Genomic DNA, 21,293 nt, shown 5'->3' on the forward strand with positions numbered 1-21,293 from the left:
ATAAACAATGTAAGTTAAAGAACGCTTAAATGTATATTATCTTTGTGATTTTAGTGAATCGGATAAAGAAACATCTTTTCATTCTTCTTTTCACTTATTTGTGTTCACTCTTATGGATTTTGTATTAATATGTGGAGTTTTATCAATAGAAAAGGGGAACTAATGTACAGATTTGTGTATGTGATGTGCTGTGTCTTGTGATTACTGGCATAGATGTAAATATGTCCTACAGTCAGTTGCTGATCATTCTTGGTTAATTTCACATCCATAATTCTAAATGATCTGACTCCAAACCCTGCTTTTATTGTGTTATTCTTGAGGAGCAAAAAAGTAAAGAAGACTTCCCCTATTTTAAATGAATACCATTTGATTTGAAATTTAAAAGGAATGGACTTAAGTGTCCATCCTAGTGAAGTCCCTTGGCTTGTGCAAAGTTTGCACGTTTTTAATGTTTTGTATGACTATTGTTGGTCCTCTTTGTTGTAAATAGAGAATGGAAAAAGATTCACTTGGTTCATCCTATTTTATTAGTATACTTACGGTAACGTCCGTTGAACTCAGTCAACCAACTAACGGCTGCCTCACGCGGTTACATAACGAATTACAACGACCAGACAGTTGCTGGACAATATTCCGCTCAATGTATTATGTAGCGTTAATTAGCTTACAAAAGCCAATAAACTGAATTTAACTTGATTTAAACAAACAGATTACCAGGCGGAGATGTTAACGAGAAGTAACAATATATGCATTTTACGAAGTGACAATCTTTACTCTCCTTAAACGGGAGGAAACTTTCTGGGTTACCATCTCCTTCGTTTCCTAAATATTTCCATAGTCCCTCCTCTTCGTCTCCTAGCTCCGTCTCCTCCACAGACGACTTGTTTCTCGGACCATGGCGTGGCTCCCTGATCATTTCACTGTATACGTGGCGTTTAATTTTATAATTCTAGCATCATTTAATGTTGCCTCAACAGCTCCGGGTGGCAGCAGCGCTCATGTTTTGTCACTTTTGCAGCCGTACGATTTTCTGTATTACAGCGGGGTACGTGCTTACTTTGGTCAGGAGTGGGCGAAAGCTGCGGAGCAACTGGAGAAATCCATCGTGACCAAGGAATCACTGCTCAGGGTCCGCAGACAATGTCATGCTGACTGTGTGGCAGCAGGGAGAGAAGCACTTTACAAACTGGGTAAGTTTTTGAGCAGATATCATGTACATGTGTGTGTGTGCACAGTTAGGGTGTAGTGATTGGGTGCTCTGTTGAGTCAGCTGTGTGCCAGATTTACTATCATGGTCTTATATAGTAGTTATTCATCCTTTAGATGAATTAGATTAACATGTAAATGACACAGTAACACGTTAATTACACGTAACACTTCCCTTTCGTTACTTCGCCATGTCTTATGCCTGTGGTTCCCAACATTTTTTGGCCTGTGACCCCTTGGAATGAGGTCATGTTTACCTGTGGCCCCTCCTCACAATATGTCCTTAGTGTGCACTTCAGTTGTCAGCACAGTACTTCTACCAAAGAGTGAATTTTTCCCTCTCAGTTTGTTTCCAGTGATGGATTTTTTAGAAATTTTAGGAGCCATAAGAGGTGGTCATAATCAGTGTTTCCCAGGAAAGAGGCAAACATTAAAGTAAAGACAGAAAAATTTACTTAAGTTAGTGTAAGAGAAATTATTTTTTTTCTTTCTTATCCCTTCGTTATTGTCACCTCTCAGACTCATCTTGGGACTTCTTTGGGGGGATCTTGACTCCAATTTAATAAACCTATCAGATGCAATAGGTTACATTTATTAAAATAATAATTAATTAATAAAAACACTTGCTTCACGTTGTGATCACATTTAGCTGTTCTTTACTTTTTTTAAACTAGCATTAGGCCCAGCAGTCAGCTAAAGGAACTGCTCTGGATCAAGGATAATTACTAGTGGGAAACTAGATTACTATGAAGTCACTGGCAGCTTCCCTTTTTCTCGGTGTCTGAATGTGTGGCTTAAATATGATTATGTCCTTCAGAGCAGAAGAAGTGCACTGCAAAATCAGAAAAGAGTAGAAAAATCTAAATATAAAAAATGAAAATAAGTATTACTTACAGTCAGTTACAGTACAATAGTAAATAATCTAAATAAGTTGCTCCACCTCAACCAGCTACAACAATAAAATCATGTATTTACATAATGCATGAGTAATACTCTTATGACACAGTAGCCAGTTTTTATGCTTCATTTAAGCTGTTATTATCAATGTATAGTGTGTACATTTCAAACTGAAAAGGCTTCATATATACATAAATGTTTACAGTACATGAACAATTTTTATAATTTACACATTACCATTGTTTGTAAAAATAACAGACCATGTTCAATGGTATATTTCTGTGTGTTAGACTCTGAGGAGGGGAGTCTGTGGGACCTCTGGGCCTTGGATTGGGTACAGCAGAAGGCCGAGTGTATGAGGTTCTGCATCGGACGCCACGTCACCCCTGCAGGGCAGCTCGCTGTTTCCTCAGACATAGAATATGAATTCGGCACTCGCAACCCCTACAACTTTCTGCAGGTCACATACTACAAGGTAAGCTGTTCTTCAGGCAGACATAAAGCTCTGTGACATTGAAATAATTGGTCATCTATCACCACAGCTGATAGACACATTATCTTATGCCTGTGCTGTGATTCTCCAAACCTAATTATGATTTAGGTCACGACTGTATTTTCTAGCAATGATCCTGTCTTTCTAACAAACTTCATTCAGTCTCTTCTCTTCATCCACATCAGCTTGAAAAGTTGCAGAGGGCGGCGTCAGCAGCTCATACCTACTTTGTGGCCAACCCCAGTCACCTGGAGATGAGGAACAACATTGAGAAGTACAGGAGGATGGAGGGAGTGACTGAGGAGGCCTTCCATGACAGAGAGATTGAGAATGAGAAGCACTGGGTGAGGAGAGGAGGGATAATGGATTTCAAAAGGAGGAGGGAAAGGAGGGGTTGCACTAGGTAATTTAGCCATTCAAATATCATATCATGGTGGTGAGTCCTTTATCCTGTAAGGAAACTGTTTAAATATTTGAATTTTCCTTTTTAATTCATCACTTTCTTTGACTTTAGAATCTTAGATAACTCACAGTAGTAGCAGTAGATTTTATTTTGGTAAACAATACTGATGTATTGGATGAACAGGAGGGGCGAGACAGTCTTCTCTGTTGCATATATATAAATAAAAATAGATATAATATATAAAAACACTTGTATGTGTAAGGCTATCTAATGTGCAATTGAAGAGAAGTATTGTGGAGATGTAACTATGGAGAGCCAGCCATGGCCTGAGGGACTGAATTCCTCTCTCTCTCTCTCACCTTTACTTTCTGGTATCCAACCATACAATCCAAACCGCGTTTTACTCATTGAACACCTCTGTCTGAGCAACTGATTTAGTCTATTCAGACGCGCTTGTTAAAACATGATTAGGCTTGTCTGAAATAAGCTTAAATGGTCTGTGTAATGGCATCTGCTCGTGTCTCAAAATTCATGCACCATTAAGCTTTTAATCTACAGAACAATTTTATGTTTTTTACCTAGATTTTCTTATAATGAAGGCCAGTCTTGTCTTTAATTGAACTATATCATTCTTAAATCTACCAAACCCAGGTCCTGTATGATGCTGCAGTTCAGTATGAGGCCTCCTCTGACTGGGTGCAAGCAGCAGAGAAATGGAAAACGTGTGTGAACGAAACACTGCGGCAGACGGAGGAGTGCAGGGTGCAGTGTGAGATGACCCCCCAGCGGCTGCCTGAGGACAGGGGTGTGGATAGTGTTGATGGTGTGTTTGAGAAGGCTGCAGGTAAGAGAAAAAAAAACAAAGACTGGCTCAATGTTTTGCTTTGACACAGATATAAAGAAAAGATATAGCACCTGTACGCAATTTTGCTATTTTTCTTTCCCATCTAGCTCTTTCTCTCTCCCTGCTCTCGTGCCGACAGTCCTGTGTTTCTCAGGTAGCCACCCGACCTGGAAGGATTTCTGCTCAGGAGGACTACCTGCCCACACAGCTGGAGCATCTTCATATTGCACAGTTTAAAGGTTGGGGTTTAAAGTTCAACATTGTGATTATTTAACATGATGTGATGATACAGTGAATGCATCAGAGCCTAATGTGCCACCTCTTACCTCAGTATCATATCATGTTCAATTCCTAATCCTGAAGTACCACTTCTCTTTATTTTGCAATCCTGCTTCCTAACAGCTGGAGATATCAGTGGAGCAGTGCAGACACTGCGCAGTCTTCTTCTGTTTTACCCCTCTGACAAAGACTCTCTAGACAACCTGCAGCTCTACTACGATACACTAGGAGGAGACACAGAGTCACAAGGCACACAGCCTGCTCAGGTACCACTCATGTCCATTATATTAAAATCACTACTGTGGTGATGATAATGATCTAAGTTCCTTGATTTATTCTCTTAATCCATAAATCTCTTCAGCTTGAAGGTTCATAATTGACCCGGGAACAAACAGTTCTCAGCACAATGTGGCAAAAATCTCCTGAAAGTGAACCATTGTGCCAGTTTTTTTTTTTTTTTTTTTTTTTGTCAAACATAAATGTTTTTTCTAAATCCAGGAAAGGAGGTGAGGAATCACTGCTCTGTCATTTCAGACATGCACACATACACTTAAAATTCAACTTGGTTTTCATGTTTGACCACAAGTTTGTGTATTGTTTGTCAAACAGGAGATTGTCAGATACATCAGTCGCTCTTTACAGGAGAAGAAGTTGTTGTATTTTGGTAGGGAGAACTTTGACTTCAGTTTCACTGACCCAGTAAGTACCGATGCCAAATAAACAGTATTTTGATGCACATGGAATGCAACTTTAAAACTTATCCTTAAAGAGTTTAATTCTTTGTTTTCCATGTAGGATCTGTGGACTCCAGAAGATGTTGTACCTGAATCGCTGAGGGAGACTTGGAGGTGATACAGACAGGAAGAAAAATGATTCAGTATCTTGAGCATCAGTAAAAGTTAATGTAATGATGACTGAGTATCTTTTGTGTTTTACTGTCAGAGCTGAAAAGGAGAAAATGAATGAGAAGATAAAGGAGGGAGAGCAGCAGGAAGAAGTGGATGACAGTGGCTTCTTTGCAGGTAAGACTGATTGTAGCATTTTATGATTTACTAGTTTCCTCTCTCACCCTTTCTTATTTGTCCTCTCTCCAGGTGGTCCAGTCCCTCGGAAAGGTGTGACCATCACCATGGATGATGAGATTTTGAACGGGACCAATCGCGTTGTGTTGGATGGAGTCATGACAGAGAAGGAGTGTGACAGAATACTGCAGTTAGCAACAGTAAGTTCAGATTGTTAAAGAGCCTTATCAGACAGAATTGGGAACACTCTCACCTTCCATTTCCTCTTGACTTTGATAGGCTGCGGCATCAGCTGGAGATGGTTACCGGGGGCGACGGTCTCCGCACACACCTCATGAGACATTTGAAGGCCTGACTGTGCTCAGGGCTGTAAAGGTGGGTGGACAGGAGATAATGCAAGTAGACGTATCGCATGTAATGACCTCAAAGTCAGTGCACTAAATGTGAATTAATTTAAAATGGACTTGTTTCACAGTTGGCTCAGGATGGCATGGTCAACCAATCAGACGCCAGGCTGTTACATGAGCTGGGTGAGCGAGTGAGAGTCCTGCTGCACTCCTACTTCAGGAGCCCCTCAGGGCTCTTCATCTCCTTCACACACCTGGTCTGCCGCAATGCTATCGCAGGTAACACCAGCATTACTCATATCTCACTGAAGGGAGATCACTGGAGAAAAAATCTGCTCACGTCTAACTAAAATAACTGCAGGGTTTCACAGAGTTCTGATCCTGTAAACTCAAATGTGCTTTTCTGGTTTAGTAAAATAATTGTTTGTTTGATTTTCTGTGCTCTCAGGTGACCAGGAAGGCAGGTTGGACCTGTCTCATCCTGTACATGTTGACAACTGTCTCCTTGAGCCAGACACCAAGCAATGTTGGAAAGAACCACCAGCATTCATACACAGAGACCTTAGGTACACAAAAATAATCTCAATCCGTGACTAATAATTCAGGTAGTCTTAAACTCTTTGCATAAATAATACTATAAGATGCAGACAAACTGAGATAATGTAATAGTATTCTAGTAAATAATATGTTTTTCACAGAATCTTCTTGAATAAAGTTATATTACCCTTATTTTTAGGGAGGATATTGAGAGAGAGAGACCAGGGAAAATAGAGAAAAATCTAAATATATTTGTCAAGCACCTCAAATCTGTTTCTCTTACAGTGCCATTCTGTACCTGAACGATAACTTTGATGGTGGAGAGTTGATTTTCACTAACAGGGATGCCAAGACAGTAACGGTAAGTCACTTCTCAACCTTTGATCCCAGATTTTGATATCAGAAATCATTTAAATTTGTGATTTTTTTTAAAGAATATTTGTTAGATGTTTCAACCCTTTCCCTTCTCCTCCATGCCCTCAGGCTCGAGTCAAACCAAGCTGTGGTCGACTGGTGGGCTTTTCCTCGGGTCCTGTAAATCCCCACGGTGTCACTGCAGTAACCAGCGGTCGCCGGTGCTCGCTGGCACTGTGGTTTACAAAGCAGAAGCTCTACAGGGACATGGTGAGCGTTATGATGACACTCAGCAGTGACCTCCTCCTCAGGTCGAACCTATCGCCTGCAGTCATGTGGTTGTTGACGTTGTGACACAGGTGTTGGGTAAGACCAGCTGGAGTCAGAGCACAATGCAAATTTGGTGGTTGTTTACATGTTTTGTCATTTCCAATACGCAGACTGTGATCACACCACGTCAGTTTCCTTTGGGTTCATCATTCAGTAGCCATATCAATTTATAAACCAAGGATGACTAAGCCTTATAATTTAGTTTTAATTTAGATATGAATTATTTTGTAGGAATCAGATTTTACAGTCTACATCAAACTGTAATCTTGACATATTTACATTAACTTACTCCGTTCAGTGCTGGATCAAGTTTAGAATCATGCTGACTTTTAAACTCATCTTTACAGTAAGACATTGTAACTTTCACAAGCCAGAAAACACACCCTCCTTAGATCAGTATCAGAGGTTTTGCTGCTACAGCCTTATTTGGTCTGCTATGACCAAGAGCTTATGGTGGCTAATATTAGCTGATGTTAGCCAAGTTTAAGTAAATATTGCTGTGTAGCAGACATTAATGAGTCAGTTTTCTGTCATCTATGCTAGTTCTACTGTTATACTAAGTTTTAATATTATATTATTATATATTATATTATTATCCACAGCTGTCTCAGTCATGTAGAGGAGAACCACTTTCTGCCGGTGGAACCTCCTCACTAATATGACTTACCACAGAAAAAACAAGAAAAGTAAATTAACTGCTTTCAGAGTATTTGTCCAGAAAGTACAATGGTATAAAATACAATTTCTCTAATAAGGGTAAATGTAATTAGTTCTTTCCAAACTCGCTTTTTCATGTGTAGTAGCTTCAGGAAATCAATACTTTATCTGTCATTGGTGTACTTTTGTCTCTTTCCCTCAGGAGCGAGAGGAGGCGGAGGCCCTGTGGGCTGCAGATGGACAGAGTGTGGTGAAAAAGGACGAGGAAGAGGCGGGGGGCAGCGCCACCGCCGCCAGGAATGCTCGGAGCCAGGCACCACAGGAGAAGAGCAGAGGGAGAGGCAGGGTGACGGGGGGCAAAGATGAGCTGTGAGAGCCAGAGCAAACCTGACAGACTGAAACTGGAATACATTTCCATTTGCATCCATTCTAGGGGAAAATCCCCCTCACCCACCCTCACCATCCCATAACAGGACCATTTTACCATGAACACTTGATTTTACAACATGGTTTTTCAGTTTTACCCACACATTCACTCTCTTCATCTTGCTGCCTTTTTATGTAAAGCTTGCATGTGTGTATATACTGTATTTATACAGTATATGATGAAGGTAAGTGAGGGACGTACTGTCCTGTCCTCTCTGTAATGTCTGTCTGTACTTTTGTTTTAGCAGCTTTACTGACCAGTATCAATGAAGAGAATAAAAGAAGAAGTGAATGTGACTTTCATGGTGTTGCATGAGCACTGTGTGCCATATCCACACGAGTGAGATACAGGAAGAGCGTCAGAGAGGACAAAAAGGTGGTAGCAAAATGAAAGCAAGGCCGTGTCATCTATTAAGTGATAGCCTCACACCCTCTGTGGCTGCCTGCTGATTAAAACTAGAAAATGAAAAGGTTAAGGCTTTTCTCAGTCTGTTCCTGTCTATTAAGAGTAGAAGCATGTGATAAGATATGTGATTAGACAGCAACACAGTAATAGGAAACTGTAAAAGTAGTTACATTAGTGTAGTGCGTCAGAAACTAGAGTTGAGGGCAGCAAGAGGGAACAGAGAGAGAGAGGTGCGCAGGGGGGAAAAAAAGGATAGAAATAGAGAGATTACTGTTAATCCCTCATAAATGAGTGCATTTGTTTATGAAGCTTAAAAAATCTCCCATTTAGAATATGGAATAGTAATCCCAGCGAGAGATCATTTAATCATTCACATCCAGTGGAGTGACACTCGTCTGCCCACTTCCATCTTATCCTTCCCATTACAACCAGTGCCTCCCATCAGCCCCCCATCAGCTTTCGTCTTGTGCATTAGGTACCAAGTTAAGCACTGTTTATGGCCCATATTAACACTCTCACTCCCCCCTGTGTTATAATCCTCCTGGCACAGCAGAATTGGGTCGGTAGGACTGTTTAATGGAGCCTTGGTTTTAACCTTTTCCCTTCCTGACACACTGAAAACCATGCAGGACCCTAAAAGTCTGCATTAATCTTCCCTTAAGTAGGTGTTATGTCTATATAATGCAGCTAAGATGTCCACACACTAAGCACCCCGACAGTCTACTGTTCTAATTGCACACTTGGCAGAAGAGCATAAAATTTACAGCTGTATGATGTCATCTTTCCGTATATTATATGATTAGCAGAAATTATGCAAGGCCTAACATCATAGCCAACAGCATAGTTACAAAACTGACATCACAACATCCTGTTGTCATTATAACTGAGTGCTGTGTGTGGTGAGTATCTGACAGGATCACTCATCCCTTATGTTGCACTTCCACACATTAACTTCCTCACTATTTGTGGCCCACACCACTTATTGGGTGTCTAGTGGCGATTTCTGGCCTTACTGGATGATGCTTTACACCACTTCTAGGTGTAATCATAACAAGAGATTCAATAGGAGTATGAGGATCAAAATTCATGCCTTAATTCTATGTTCATGTCACAATATCTCATTTAATCCACTCACCCCGCCCCTCTCACCCACGGCTATCCTGTACCTCACTTAAAAACAAGGTCAAAGGTTCAGTGACCTTTTATGGACTAAACAAAAGCTGCTCTCCTAACAATGAGATAGCTCTGCTGCAAACCTAATATGCCAGCAAAACCAAAGCAGTGCTAGTCATAATCTAAGCTACAAATAGTAAAATAAAAGATTTTACAGTAGGGATAATGTGAGATCAAGGCATCACTTGTCTTTAAATAGAAATCAAAATAACTCTGTCTCTCTGTCATTTATCCCGGTCTCTGTCTGCGCGCCGGCTAACAAATCCTTTTCTCTCTCTTTTTGGTTTTCTCTCGGTTTTACGTTCCAGCTCATAGCCTCACAGTTGCCCCAACTCCATTTCTCCAAATCCAGGGTCAGCTCAGCCAAAAACCGGCCAGTCTGCTTCTGTCGTCACAGCACTCGAGCGAGCAAAGGTCAACACTTTTAAACTACTGAGCTGAATTTATCCACGCCGAATTGCAGAATAAAACCAGGAAGCAGGCAAAACACAAACACACGTGTGCACACAAACACACATTACAAGCCTTTTTTCTTCCTTACACAGAAATGTATGCAAATGTGTAAACACACAAAGGATCCCATAATGTACAATATCAGTGGCACAATGATGCAGTTTAATTGTCTGAATCTTTGGCCTCAAGTGTTTGCATAGAAAGCAATAATGTGATACTTGATTCTTGTAGGAAACTTTATTTTAGAAGGTCAAAGGTCACAATAAGCTACAGCAGCATCCCAGGACACTCTGTGAGGATTCAGAGCCTGTTTCACCTTTGTTTGTTTTCTACCTAGCATCTAACATCTATCTCACATGTCCACTTAAGAAGCAGAAAGGAAAATGATACGTGTGTTACTCATATTTTAATAACTAACTTCAAATTAATTTAAACATATGTAGTCTAACATTTGCTTAAACACATTCACTGCATGCTTGTTAAACGCAAACTCCTATGTAGTCTAGACACAGTCCACATTATACAATAGGCAGGTGTAGCTGCTGTAGACTCTCTACTCACTGAACCAACCTCCTGCCTGAAATTGCTGTCTCATGATAGTGAGCACAAGCTGCGCAGTTTCATAACTAATAAAGGTGATTTACTTTGTTAGATAATGTGCAGCAGCAGCAGCAGCAGCAGCAGTGGCGGCGGTGGTGGTGGGGTTCACACTTTGTAATGGGAAAGGGCAAAAATTAATAGAGGAAGTTCTGAGGGGGTGGGGTGGGGGCAAACAAAGGGATGCTTAGGGGTATTTGGGTCTCCCAAGTGCCCCACTTGTGTGACATGTAGTCATTACAGAGAAAAGAAGAGACTGTGTTGCTATAGTCAGTACCGTAGCTTATATCCTGTATACTGTAAGTGTATGTCAATGCCTGGAGGCACTGTTTGCATAGTGAGAATGAACCAGAAAGACTTCTTTCCTGAATCCTGCAGTTACCTTTCATATTAACACTGCACTCTGCCTGATCTCTGCTCTGCCTATCTCCTTCTCTGCCCCTAAACTTTCTAATATTAGCTTCACCTCAGGTTTACAAAACACAAACCCTCCTGCCAGTCATAGATCTTTTAAAGACCTCAGCACCATAAAAAGCCATGTTCCCAGGTTCCTCTATTTATCTTCTTTCCCCTCCCCTCCATGATTTCCATCTCTTGGGTTTTTTGATTCGGATTCACCCGGTGCTCATGTCTTGTGACCCCCCATAATCGTGCTCTGCACCTTGTTTGGTTTCGCCCCACTGTCTCCTCTCCCTCTCTGTCTCCCCCCACCCCCACCCCTCTACTCCACTCCAACCCCACCCCCCTACCCCTCTTTCTGTCCATCCCAGGGTTTATCCCCTCATCACTGATCTCCCTTCATCCCTCCAATCCTCATCTGTTCCTCATAGGAGCAGTGGAGAGAGTGAGTGACGGAGGAATATCCCACTGTGCATGATACCAAAAGTGAATGAGCAAGGGGAAAAGTGCAGTGACAGGGGCGATCTGAACTTATGACAACGGCCAGAGGGAGACCGCTGGAGGAAGAGTGATTAAAGATCTGCCAACACACCTTGAGAGGAGTCTCCTAATTGGTGAGTGGATGGTGATACTGTGTGTTGCTGTTTACACACTTTGTTCTTGTCTGTGTGTGCAGCTGTGTCATGCTGCTCAGATGATGGATCAGATTCAAAGTGCCAGACGAAACCTGGGCTCAAGTCTGAAAAGATATTTCCAGCATCTTTAATAATTTGGCTAAATCCCAAAGCTTTAAATACATTTTTTGACTGTCATGATGATATATCCTCAAACTGTAACTTTAATACCAAAAAATGTTCATTTCCTAAGTTAAAAAGTTGCTAATTTTTTAAGACTCTCGCACCCTAACGACGTCATATACTTGTGGTCTTACAGTATGTAGGATGTATTTGAAAAAAACTGATATTTCAATTTCAAAATTATGTTGATACACATTTAATGCACTTAATTGTGTTTTATTTTTTGTTTATGGCACACACAACAGAGGGATTTACATGGGATCAGCATACATTGCTGGTTTTGTTGTGTTGACTGATAATCTGAGTAAAAAACAAATTTGTGGTCTGATTCTTAGTACTGTCAGACATAATCTGCGTAATAAAACTCTGTTAGGCTGTTTTTGTGGGTGTATCATTTAAGGCTGTAAAATGTAGAGTGGCAAAGTCTTATGTCTGAATCACTGCAGTTTTACAGTTTTAGCACAGTCTAAGCTTGGATATGGATAAACTCTATATTGAGATATTGACAAATCTTATGATGTAGTAAACTTTATGGGAACTCGATTGAGAAATAATCAGACAGAAATATTAATTCTGGGCTACTCCAGTGAATTAAATACCTGATACCTAATCACAATGAATGCAAAAACCATGTAAATCTATTATTACCATAAAGTACAAACCTGGTCATTGACTTTAAACATTGCTTACAACAGCCTGATACATGCTCAGCTACCACAGGGTAAATGACATAGCAAAAGTTTATCTCATCTGGTACTACACATGTATATATCATTAAGTTCTCCAAATGTTAACTGGCAATGCTAATATTACAAATACAAGGAGCTACAACACAACAACAGTATAACTCTGCAGCCCTTTAAATCAAAGTAACAAGAGCCACATTTTCAACAGGGTCAATCATAAGTTTTCTGATTTTGTTTTGTGAGTTGCACCTAGAAGACAAGACTCAGACTTGTATCTGGTCAGGAGCTCTGAGCTGAGGTGAAGGCGCAGTCTGTCTGTCACTGGACAGACTCCGAGGCTGTCCGTCTGTCCGTCACTGGACAGACTCAAGTTCATAGGCCCAAAACACTCCACCTTTCACCAGCTCCCATTCTCTCTCTCTCTCTCTGTGTGTCCTCTTCCACCTCCTCCATCTGCCCCCTCCCTCATTCTCATCCCACTATGCCCCCCTCCCCCTCCTTCCACCATCCCTTTCTCCATCTCTTATCCAGATGCAAAGAGCAGTCAGTAATCGGATGAGAGCAGATTTGATTCAAAAGGCTTCCCTTAAAATCTCAGCCAGTAGGATTTAAAACTCACTCTCCTGCCTCGCCTCTTACCCCCCAACCTCCACCCCCTTCCCTCCCTCCCTCCCTTTGCCTACGCTTTCCCTCTGTGGCTGTGTTAATGCACTTCACTATCCAGCAACTCCTGGCAGTCATTTAATCACATGGAACAATGGCAGGGTCCCAGGAACAGAATGGCAAAAGGGTAATAGCACGACTAAAACACTCAAGCATTCATTACAACACTCATTATTAAAGCAATTTCCCATCTGGGACAAAAGGCCTAAAATCCCCTGTTACCAACTTCAGGGACAATGTAGTCATCAGCAGTTTAAGGCAGGACACCCATACAGTAGCTGCTGAAGTGTTTTGGAGCATCGCGCTACAATGAAAGGGCCATAAATCAGCACTCTAATTTAATTTAAACACGTTTCAGGCCATCTTCTATTCACTATAAGCATTAAAGACAGATAAAGGATAGAGCCCGATGGCAAACAATTAAAGCAAATCTCTTTTCTCTTCCAGAGTCACTCCCTCCTTCACTCCCTTCCTCTCCTTTTCAAACAAATTAGACGCAAATCAGCTCGGTCATGTGTTTTGACAGGGACACTCATTCAAATAGTGAAAGAGAGAGAGATAGATTGCTGCAGATCAACACAAGTATTCCCTTCAAGGTAAGATAAAGGAAATATCATCATGACGACTTATTGCTTCACAAGAAGAGAGAAGTCATTTGTAATATGATAATGAGTGTGGAACAGTAGAAGGAGGAGGGTGTTTTTAATATTTTTTTTTTGTTGAGGTTGGTCATGGTGTGCTGCTTTACTGGTGAAGTTAGTGTCGCGTGTCATGCTATCCTCTTTGCACTACTCCTGTTTCTGTAAAATCCGAATCGTGACTCTGCCTTTTCACTTGTGCCTTGATTACATTTGTCACACTGTATGAGTCTGTCCATTAGGTGATTGCTCCACAGCTAAAAATTTGCTCATTTAATCATGACATTACCAAATTCAATAGCCATCAACATTAGGGAAGAATGCACTGGAGTGTTAAATGGCACAAACTCCACTATCAGTGTTGTGAATTTGTTGTGAACTGACAGGTGGCTGGCTGTGGGCTGATACACTAATGACATTATTACAGGACATACTGGTTTGTGTGTACATTCAGGGTGAGGATGTGTGCTCGCAACAAGCGTCACATCATCTGAAAAACAAATACTTTCGCTGTTAATGTCATTTTCGAATACTCATACAGTCTGCGTGCATTTGTGTGTGTGTGTATTTGTGCGTGTGTGCATATGTGAATGCATGTGTAGGCGTGTTCTGTGGGTTTGTGTGTGTGTGCTCCTGTGTGTTTATGAAAGTTTGCAAAGTAGACGTGGGCCAGTTTGACTTGCAAAATAGCACTTACTTGGAGACTGGAACCAGAGAGGATTTAAAATCGTTCAGGTGGGTGCAGGTAAAATTCCAGCTGGGAGCATTAGTGCAGGCAATGCTGGTACTGGAAGATAAAGGTAAGAATCACAACTGTTTTCTTCAATTATCTCTTGTGAACTGATATCTGTTTTTCTTGTCCCCCTACCTCTCTTCTTCTTCTTCTTCATTTCAGGATTACCAGCTTTCCTGACATCTCTCCTTGTCACCATTAGTGACCGTATCTAACAACCGTCGCCATGGGTGAAATGGAGCAATTGCGAAAGGAGGCGGACAACCTCAAAGACCAGATCACTGTCAGTAGGCCCATTCTATCATCAAGAAAACAATATGATTAGCCAAAACATTGTATTCTGACATATAGTATCTTCATCAATAGTGGCAGTGACCTGACCACCTTTGTTTATGTCTTTGCTCCCCAGGCAGCTCGTAAGGCAGTGCAGGACACCACACTGCAGGAGGTGGTGGGTGGGACCGCCGTAGTGGGCCGCGTCCAGTTGAAGACCAGGAAAACGCTAAGGGGCCACCTTGCCAAGATCTACGCTATGCACTGGTCCACTGACTCCAAGTAAATACACAACATATTGTACACAAAGTGAAAGAACAACTGCTGTTTTATTTCACAGCCAAGATCTGATGGTTTTTCTATTAAATTTAGGACAAAGTTAGAGCGAGGAGAGCCAGTAAATGCAACAGGGAATTCAAATTGGGTGAATTAGATTTGTGAAGCACACATGTTGCTTTAAATTGGCTGCATTAATAAGAATGTGGCCAGATGTTAATTTTTCAGCTCATTCCTCAAATGTCTGCCTCTATCTCCGACTTTCTCAATCTTTGTTTTCTAACACTGTTAATGCAACCCCACCAGGCTGTGTGTCAGTGCGTCACAAGATGGAAAACTCATAGTGTGGGACAGCATCACAACCAACAAGGTAAGAGAGAGCAAAGGAGAGGTGTATCATAGTCACAGGAAATAGGGGGAGCAGGCAAATGAACACCGTATGAAGCAGTGAATTTGTTTTCTCAGCTTACTGTGCAGCATATACGGTATCCACCCTCAAACGCACCAAAATACACATGTAACCTCACTTCTTAAAAATGTCAAGAAAGAAGAAAGGAAAAAAAAAGAAAAAACTTTTTCTAAATTTGGCAGAAAATACTGTGTTTGTGTAGGACTCCATCGCTCAGAGTAAGAAGTGTCTGTGGCCTCCTTTCAGATTCAGGGATTTGAGTTAATTTGTTCTCTGTTGTTGAAGACAAGAGTTTGAACAGTCCTCCTCCTGTGCACCCTCAGGTGAATGCCATCCCGCTCAAGTCATCGTGGGTGATGACTTGCGCCTACGCTCCCTCGGGCAACCTAGTGGCTTGTGGCGGTCTGGACAATATGTGCTCCATCTACAATCTCAAGGGCAAGGACGGGAACGTCAAGGTCATGCGTGAGCTGGCAGCACACACAGGTAAGAAAAACACTGCTTGGAAATGACATCTCTCTAAGTCACTGACGCTCTGATGATGTTGGAATTGCTTGGGTCATTTGATATTATGTACTTAGGCTGTCATTTGTGGTTTCTCATATAGTATTTCTTTGGTTGCCCAGGTTACCTGTCCTGCTGTCGTTTCCTTAGTGACAGTGAGATTATCACCAGCTCCGGTGACTGCACTTGGTGAGAATATAATATGATTAACTGAACTTAAAAAGTGTGTTGCAACTTCCACTAAAACTGAAATAAATATTGTCTTTGTCTCCTCATAGCGTACTATGGGACATTGAGACAGGAACCCAAAAGACCATCTTTGCAGGACATCAGGGAGACTGCATGTCCCTGGCTGTGTCCCCAGACTTCAAGTTTTTCATCTCAGGGGCGTGTGACTTCACGGCCAAGCTGTGGGACATCAGGGAGGGCCAATGCAGACAGACCTTTGGAGGCCATGAGAGTGACATCAATGCAATTGGGGTGAGGATGAGGAAGGTTCCCAACTTAGTTTTATGCATATCTTTGACCTGAGGCCTAGTTTCTAATCACTTCTCTTTTGCTCTCAGTTCTTCCCCAACGGTAATGCGGTTATAACCGGGTCCGATGATGCCACCTGCAAGTTGTATGACCTGCGAGCTGACCAGGAGCTCATCACCTACCAGGACTCCAGCATCATGTGCGGGGTGACCTCCCTGGCGCCCTCCCTGTCTGGACGTCTGATTCTGGCTGGCTACGATGACTTCAATGTCAACATCTGGGACTCGCTCAAATCTGAGAGAGTGGGTGAGTACAGGTGGAAAAAAAAAAAAGAGAGGCGGTAAAGTGAATTTAATAACAGAGGGCATCTGAGTGACTTCACAGGCATTTTCAGTGGCACTTACAACATGTCTTTTCCTCTGTGTGGTGGCCCAGGAGTGCTGGCTGGTCACGACAACAGGGTGAGCTGTATCGGAGTATCCGCAGACGGCATGGCGTGTTGCACAGGATCCTGGGACAGTTTCCTCAAGATATGGAACTGAGGCTGTTCCTCACCAGTGAGCAGAAAGAGAGCAGTTAACATCTGCCTGGGAGAAAGTGAAGAAGATAATAATAAAAAAGAAATTAGAGTTTGAGGGAGGGATGAGGGACGAGTAGCCGCATAGGGTGAGAAGAGGGTATTTTAATTGTGCCAAGTCCTATCTATTGTTGGAGAGGGGTTGTAATGTGAAGATTTTCCCCTCTCTCTGTGTCACATTGCGCTCTCACCTTTCTTCTCACGTTATGGGGGGAATTCGGGGTGGGACATTGGGTCGAGTGAGTCTCAGTAAAGGCCGTTCCTCTTAATAGTGAATTATATTGCGGTTCAATTCAATAACATATGCACATTTATCGCAACAATTCAAAGAACACCCAATGAGAACAGTTGCCAAATGGAAATGGTAGCACACTGGATGAGATAGAACTGCATACGTGTCAAGTTACGGCTTGTGTAGGTTTCACACTAGCTCTACTAATATGCTGTGTTTTATATCAAAGCATAAGTTATGTCATACGAATAATAAGAGCATCTGCGTTTTTGTTTCAGACTGTTGTTTGTTCTTAGTTTCGGTAGATTCCCTAAATGCTTACATTTACATTATTTTCATTTTCTAACTTTAATTAAAATTGAGTTATAGTTTGCATTTGTCTACATTAGTGTTTGAGTTGTTTTGTATGTAATTGATGGACAATATTTACCAGGATTTGGGGACTCATCATTTTGGACTAACCCTCAGGTTAGACCTGAAAAGTGCTTTGGGTAAACTGTTGAACTGACAGATGGGATAATAAAATGGTTTTTATGGTTCATTAAGCACTAACAAAAAAAGATGACCCATTTGTCTCAGGACAGGACTCTTTGTATGAGTGTTTCTTTTTTCTTTTTCGAATGATAATTGCTATTGTGTGCAAATGAGCAATACATCTGAATCTGTATATACAAGCTTACCATTTCCTCTGCATGATAACAAATAAACTTGAAGGAAAGTTTGTGTAAATACAGAAAAAAGTCTCCAAGCTCTAACTAGAATTTGGACAACCACTTTTCCAACACTTGGATAAACACTGTGCAAAGTAAAGCAATACTACCTTTCTTAAATACTGTCTAATAAACCTGGGATTCTGCATTACACAAGTCTGTAGTGTTAATTTCTGAAATGCTGACTCCTTTGGGTCTAATTTTGTTTTTGAACATGCCCATATTTAAATCCCACTGGATATGAACAGAATTTTCAGTCAGGAAGTAATTTAGATTTTTGGATAAATCCATACAAAGTTTTTGTCTTTTATAGAACTTTTTTTTAAAATCCCAGTTTAATTACAAGCTCACTCTAACACATCATTATAATCCACTGACTAGAAATAGGGACTGAGAAGAATAAATAATTGTCTCAACGCCTGAGGTTTTGTCATTCAGACAGCGGTTGCATGAAGTATGAGAATTGCAATTTTTACAAAATGAACAAATATTTAGTGTTGAGCTTTTATTCTGTTTCTGCAGAAATAAAAACTAGAAATTTCACAATTTAGGGAGCACAGGAGAAACAATAGCAAACAACTTTACGACCGATACAAAGATTTAAAAGCTGAGATATGAATGCAAATAATTTTATTAATATTTACAAAAGGACAAAACAGGGTATAAAACTGCACAAACTGGCAGTTAAAAGTAATATACCAGACACACACAAGACAAAATCAGCTTAAGAAAACTGTACACATAAAAGTTTGAGAGATATAAAAGTGGCAGGAATCTGTACACACTGCTGCAATGTATCATCTGTTCTCCTTATCCAGAGCCACTGCCAACACTCTGCGGTCCATCTGTCCACGCCGCTGCTTATCTGGGGTGGACACCTTCAGCTTCATCTGGGAAAAGTGGGGAAAACAAAACATCAGCACAGAGATTGATTCACTTTGTGTTGGGATTCACTTTTGAACAATCACTCAGCATCACTAGATTTATCAGCATAGATGCAAATTAAGTTTCAGTGAGTAAAGGAGAGTAGAGATCACTAGCAGTGAGTGCTCAGATGTGTGCAGTACCTGAGAACGCTGGTCCCTGGGTGAGTTGGTCTCCTTAAGGATCTGCAGTGGAGAGCGGCCTTCAGTACCTAGAGAAGAAGCGAAAGACGTCAAACAACCACTCGTCATCTTGTTACAGGTAACAAGAAGCCACAAACTTTCCACACACCTTTCTGCTTCAGTTTTCCAGACTGTCCCTTGTTTTCATTGCTTGCATTCTTAACAGCCACACGGACAGCAAGAGGAGAGGAGCCTCCTTTTCCACCCTGCACCTGCATTCCTCTGGCTCTTAGCCCAGAGGCACCAAAGCCCTTCCCCAACCACTGAGGCTTGAACACCACCTGACTGGGACTCTTAGAGTCAAAGGTGGGGCAACGGATACCGGTGCAAACCTGTGGCTGCTCTGGGCTGGGTACTGTTGGTGGCTCTGATGAAGTGGATGCAGGAGGCAAAGAAGATTCTTTAACAAGCTGTTTTGTTTTTTCAGAAGGCTGTACTGCTTCCTCTGGCTGTACAGAGGATGTCTGAACTGGGGAATCATCTGGATCATTGGTTAGGGAAGGCTCAACAAGGGACTCTGGTTCAACGGTGATAGAGGGAAGGGCATAAGAGTGATCCACGCCATTCCCGAGTGGCTTCACTTCCACACTAGGTACTGGAGAAGAAGTACTCTCACAGTGCACCTCAGCAAAGATCTGTGATGAGGTTGCTCCCTCATGGCAAGTTATCAGGCTCATGCTCAGTCTCTTGTGAAGAGGAGACTCTCTTGCTTCTTCTGCCTCCTCCAGGGTAATATCCGCCTCGGTATCTATTGCTACCTCCACCTGGGGTTCCTCAAGAAGCACAAAGGGGCTTGAGTTGCCCACACTCTGCAGGGGCTGCTGCACAGGAGTGGCGAGGAGGTTAGCATGCTCTGCCAGGGAGCTGAAGGTGAGGGAAGACTGAGGAATCAGGAGGGGCTCAGTGGAAGCCAGCTCCTCATTCTTGAAGACCTCCTCCTCCTCCTCCACAGCATCACTGAAACGTTTCTGAGGGGCTTCAGGGATTTTGCCTTCGGTCTCATTGTGGAAAAGCATGCCCAGGCGGCGAGCAAAGGACCCAACGGTTGCTACAGGGGGTAAATGGAAGAACATTATAAGAACACATGATGTTGAAGGTGAGAAAAGCCAAGCTGAAAGTTATTTTTTTATCCAGTAGTTACCTCTCATGACTTCTCTGACGGGGGTGCGGGTGATGCCAACTGTAGGTGAGCGGGGATCAGTGAATGCCAGTGGACACTCACTTTTCACCACAGCAGAAGTTTTGGACACAAGCCCAACAACCTAGAAAAAATATTTGTAATGGTTGAATGGTTTTGAAATGTTTAACTCCCACAGTTTATAAAAAGTCTGGTAGTCAATCAACCAGGTAACTTACCTGAATAGGAGTGCGATCAATACCTGCTGAAGGAGAGCGTGGATCTATGATATGACTGATGCGACTGTTTTTGATGGCTGGTTCTGCTTTTATTGGTGCACATGCAACCATCTTGCTCTCGCTGGATCCCATGATGCTTATTTAAAGTCACCTAGCTCACAGGTGAATAGAACAGAACAGAATGCAGCTTTAATGTCCACCAGAGCAGAAAGTCTCTCAACAATAAACATAAAAACAAAGCATGAGCAACAAAACATCACATAAATACAAAGATAGGAATTTGTTGAAATTTCCAAATACAACACCAGCAGTGCATTTGCATACAAAGAAAAACTTGCCCTCCTGGCTTATTCTCCAGTCAGCTATAGTTATGCTATCATACAGTGCTACATAGATAAGAAATAGACTAGAATAAATAAACAAAACATTTTGTACTGTGGCAAGATTTATGGCTCTTTTTTAGTTTATAATGCTGATAAATTCGTACCTTTTCATTATGCTACAAAAACAAGATAATTAATTTAACCTTGCACAGCATTGATAACGTGTTTTAACGTCAATATCGCTTGTTTACACACTTGTATTTACGATTACTATGTCTATGTAGCGATTAAGACAATTTTCATATCGGGTGTGAATTACAAAATTGCCTAGAAAGCTAACAACAACAAGCTAGCTTAGCTAAGGGCAGGAAGCGTGAGGTTTCCCCATTTCACTCTTGAAATCAAGTGAACATATAACGTTGTGATAGTAACCGTTGACCCTAATGAGTTAGACTTTAAGTGTAGACGACTTCGACTAACAAAAGAGTTTGCCATATATCTCCTTGCTTACCTTAAAAGAAACAACAACAGTCGACGGGCCGTGTAGCTAAAACTCCTTTCACTAAGTCCACACTTAGGATAAACTGAGGAAACACACGACTTTTAAAACATTTAAATGGCGGGGTTGCGTGCATGTTATTTTCAAATGAACCAATTGGCGCGCGCGTCCTCCCCGCCTCCCCGGTGCTGATTGGCTTATGGCATGGCAT

General features: G+C 41.7%; 3 protein-coding genes across 7 annotated transcripts; 2 read left to right on the forward strand and 1 right to left on the reverse strand.

The window, feature by feature from the left end:
• The first annotated feature begins 589 nt into the window (after nucleotides 1-589).
• Nucleotides 590-8,092, forward strand: p3h3 (prolyl 3-hydroxylase 3). The gene is made up of 16 exons (XM_018672397.2): nucleotides 590-1,190; nucleotides 2,394-2,578; nucleotides 2,782-2,940; nucleotides 3,651-3,843; nucleotides 3,951-4,082; nucleotides 4,246-4,388; nucleotides 4,732-4,821; nucleotides 4,918-4,970; nucleotides 5,065-5,144; nucleotides 5,217-5,344; nucleotides 5,424-5,519; nucleotides 5,620-5,770; nucleotides 5,940-6,057; nucleotides 6,314-6,389; nucleotides 6,512-6,652; nucleotides 7,572-8,092. The coding sequence occupies exons 1-16, from the start codon at nucleotides 896-898 to the stop codon at nucleotides 7,740-7,742; spliced, it is 2,211 nt and encodes a 736-aa protein (XP_018527913.1). The 5' UTR covers nucleotides 590-895; the 3' UTR covers nucleotides 7,743-8,092.
• Nucleotides 8,093-8,237: 145 nt separating this feature from the next.
• On the forward strand, nucleotides 8,238-17,954 carry gnb3a (guanine nucleotide binding protein (G protein), beta polypeptide 3a). 4 transcript variants are annotated; one of them, XM_018672398.2, is made up of 9 exons: nucleotides 8,238-11,437; nucleotides 14,503-14,623; nucleotides 14,750-14,895; nucleotides 15,196-15,259; nucleotides 15,622-15,784; nucleotides 15,925-15,991; nucleotides 16,081-16,282; nucleotides 16,369-16,585; nucleotides 16,715-17,954. In XM_018672398.2, exons 2-9 carry the CDS (start codon nucleotides 14,567-14,569, stop codon nucleotides 16,819-16,821), a joined length of 1,023 nt encoding a protein of 340 aa, XP_018527914.1. In that variant the 5' UTR covers nucleotides 8,238-11,437; nucleotides 14,503-14,566; the 3' UTR covers nucleotides 16,822-17,954. The 4 variants fall into 4 exon arrangements, with proteins under 4 accessions (XP_018527914.1, XP_018527915.1, XP_018527916.1 ...); XM_018672399.2 differs by lacking the exon at nucleotides 8,238-11,437 and adding an exon at nucleotides 13,449-13,565; XM_018672400.2 differs by lacking the exon at nucleotides 8,238-11,437 and adding an exon at nucleotides 14,139-14,407.
• Nucleotides 17,955-18,413: 459 nt separating this feature from the next.
• Nucleotides 18,414-21,242, reverse strand: cdca3 (cell division cycle associated 3). 2 transcript variants are annotated; one of them, XM_018672403.2, is made up of 6 exons: nucleotides 21,095-21,242; nucleotides 20,261-20,411; nucleotides 20,046-20,166; nucleotides 19,014-19,952; nucleotides 18,866-18,933; nucleotides 18,414-18,688 (listed from the first exon to the last, which is right to left on the reverse strand). In XM_018672403.2, the coding sequence occupies exons 2-6, from the start codon at nucleotides 20,390-20,392 to the stop codon at nucleotides 18,596-18,598; spliced, it is 1,353 nt and encodes a 450-aa protein (XP_018527919.1). In that variant the 5' UTR covers nucleotides 20,393-20,411; nucleotides 21,095-21,242; the 3' UTR covers nucleotides 18,414-18,595. The 2 variants fall into 2 exon arrangements, with proteins under 2 accessions (XP_018527919.1, XP_018527920.1); XM_018672404.2 differs by having other exon boundaries at nucleotides 20,261-20,415; nucleotides 21,095-21,231.
• Nucleotides 21,243-21,293: the final 51 nt, after the last annotated feature.

This window comes from Lates calcarifer, linkage group LG15, assembly GCF_001640805.2.
Source record: "Lates calcarifer isolate ASB-BC8 linkage group LG15, TLL_Latcal_v3, whole genome shotgun sequence".
Taxonomy (NCBI): Eukaryota; Metazoa; Chordata; class Actinopteri; family Centropomidae; genus Lates; species Lates calcarifer.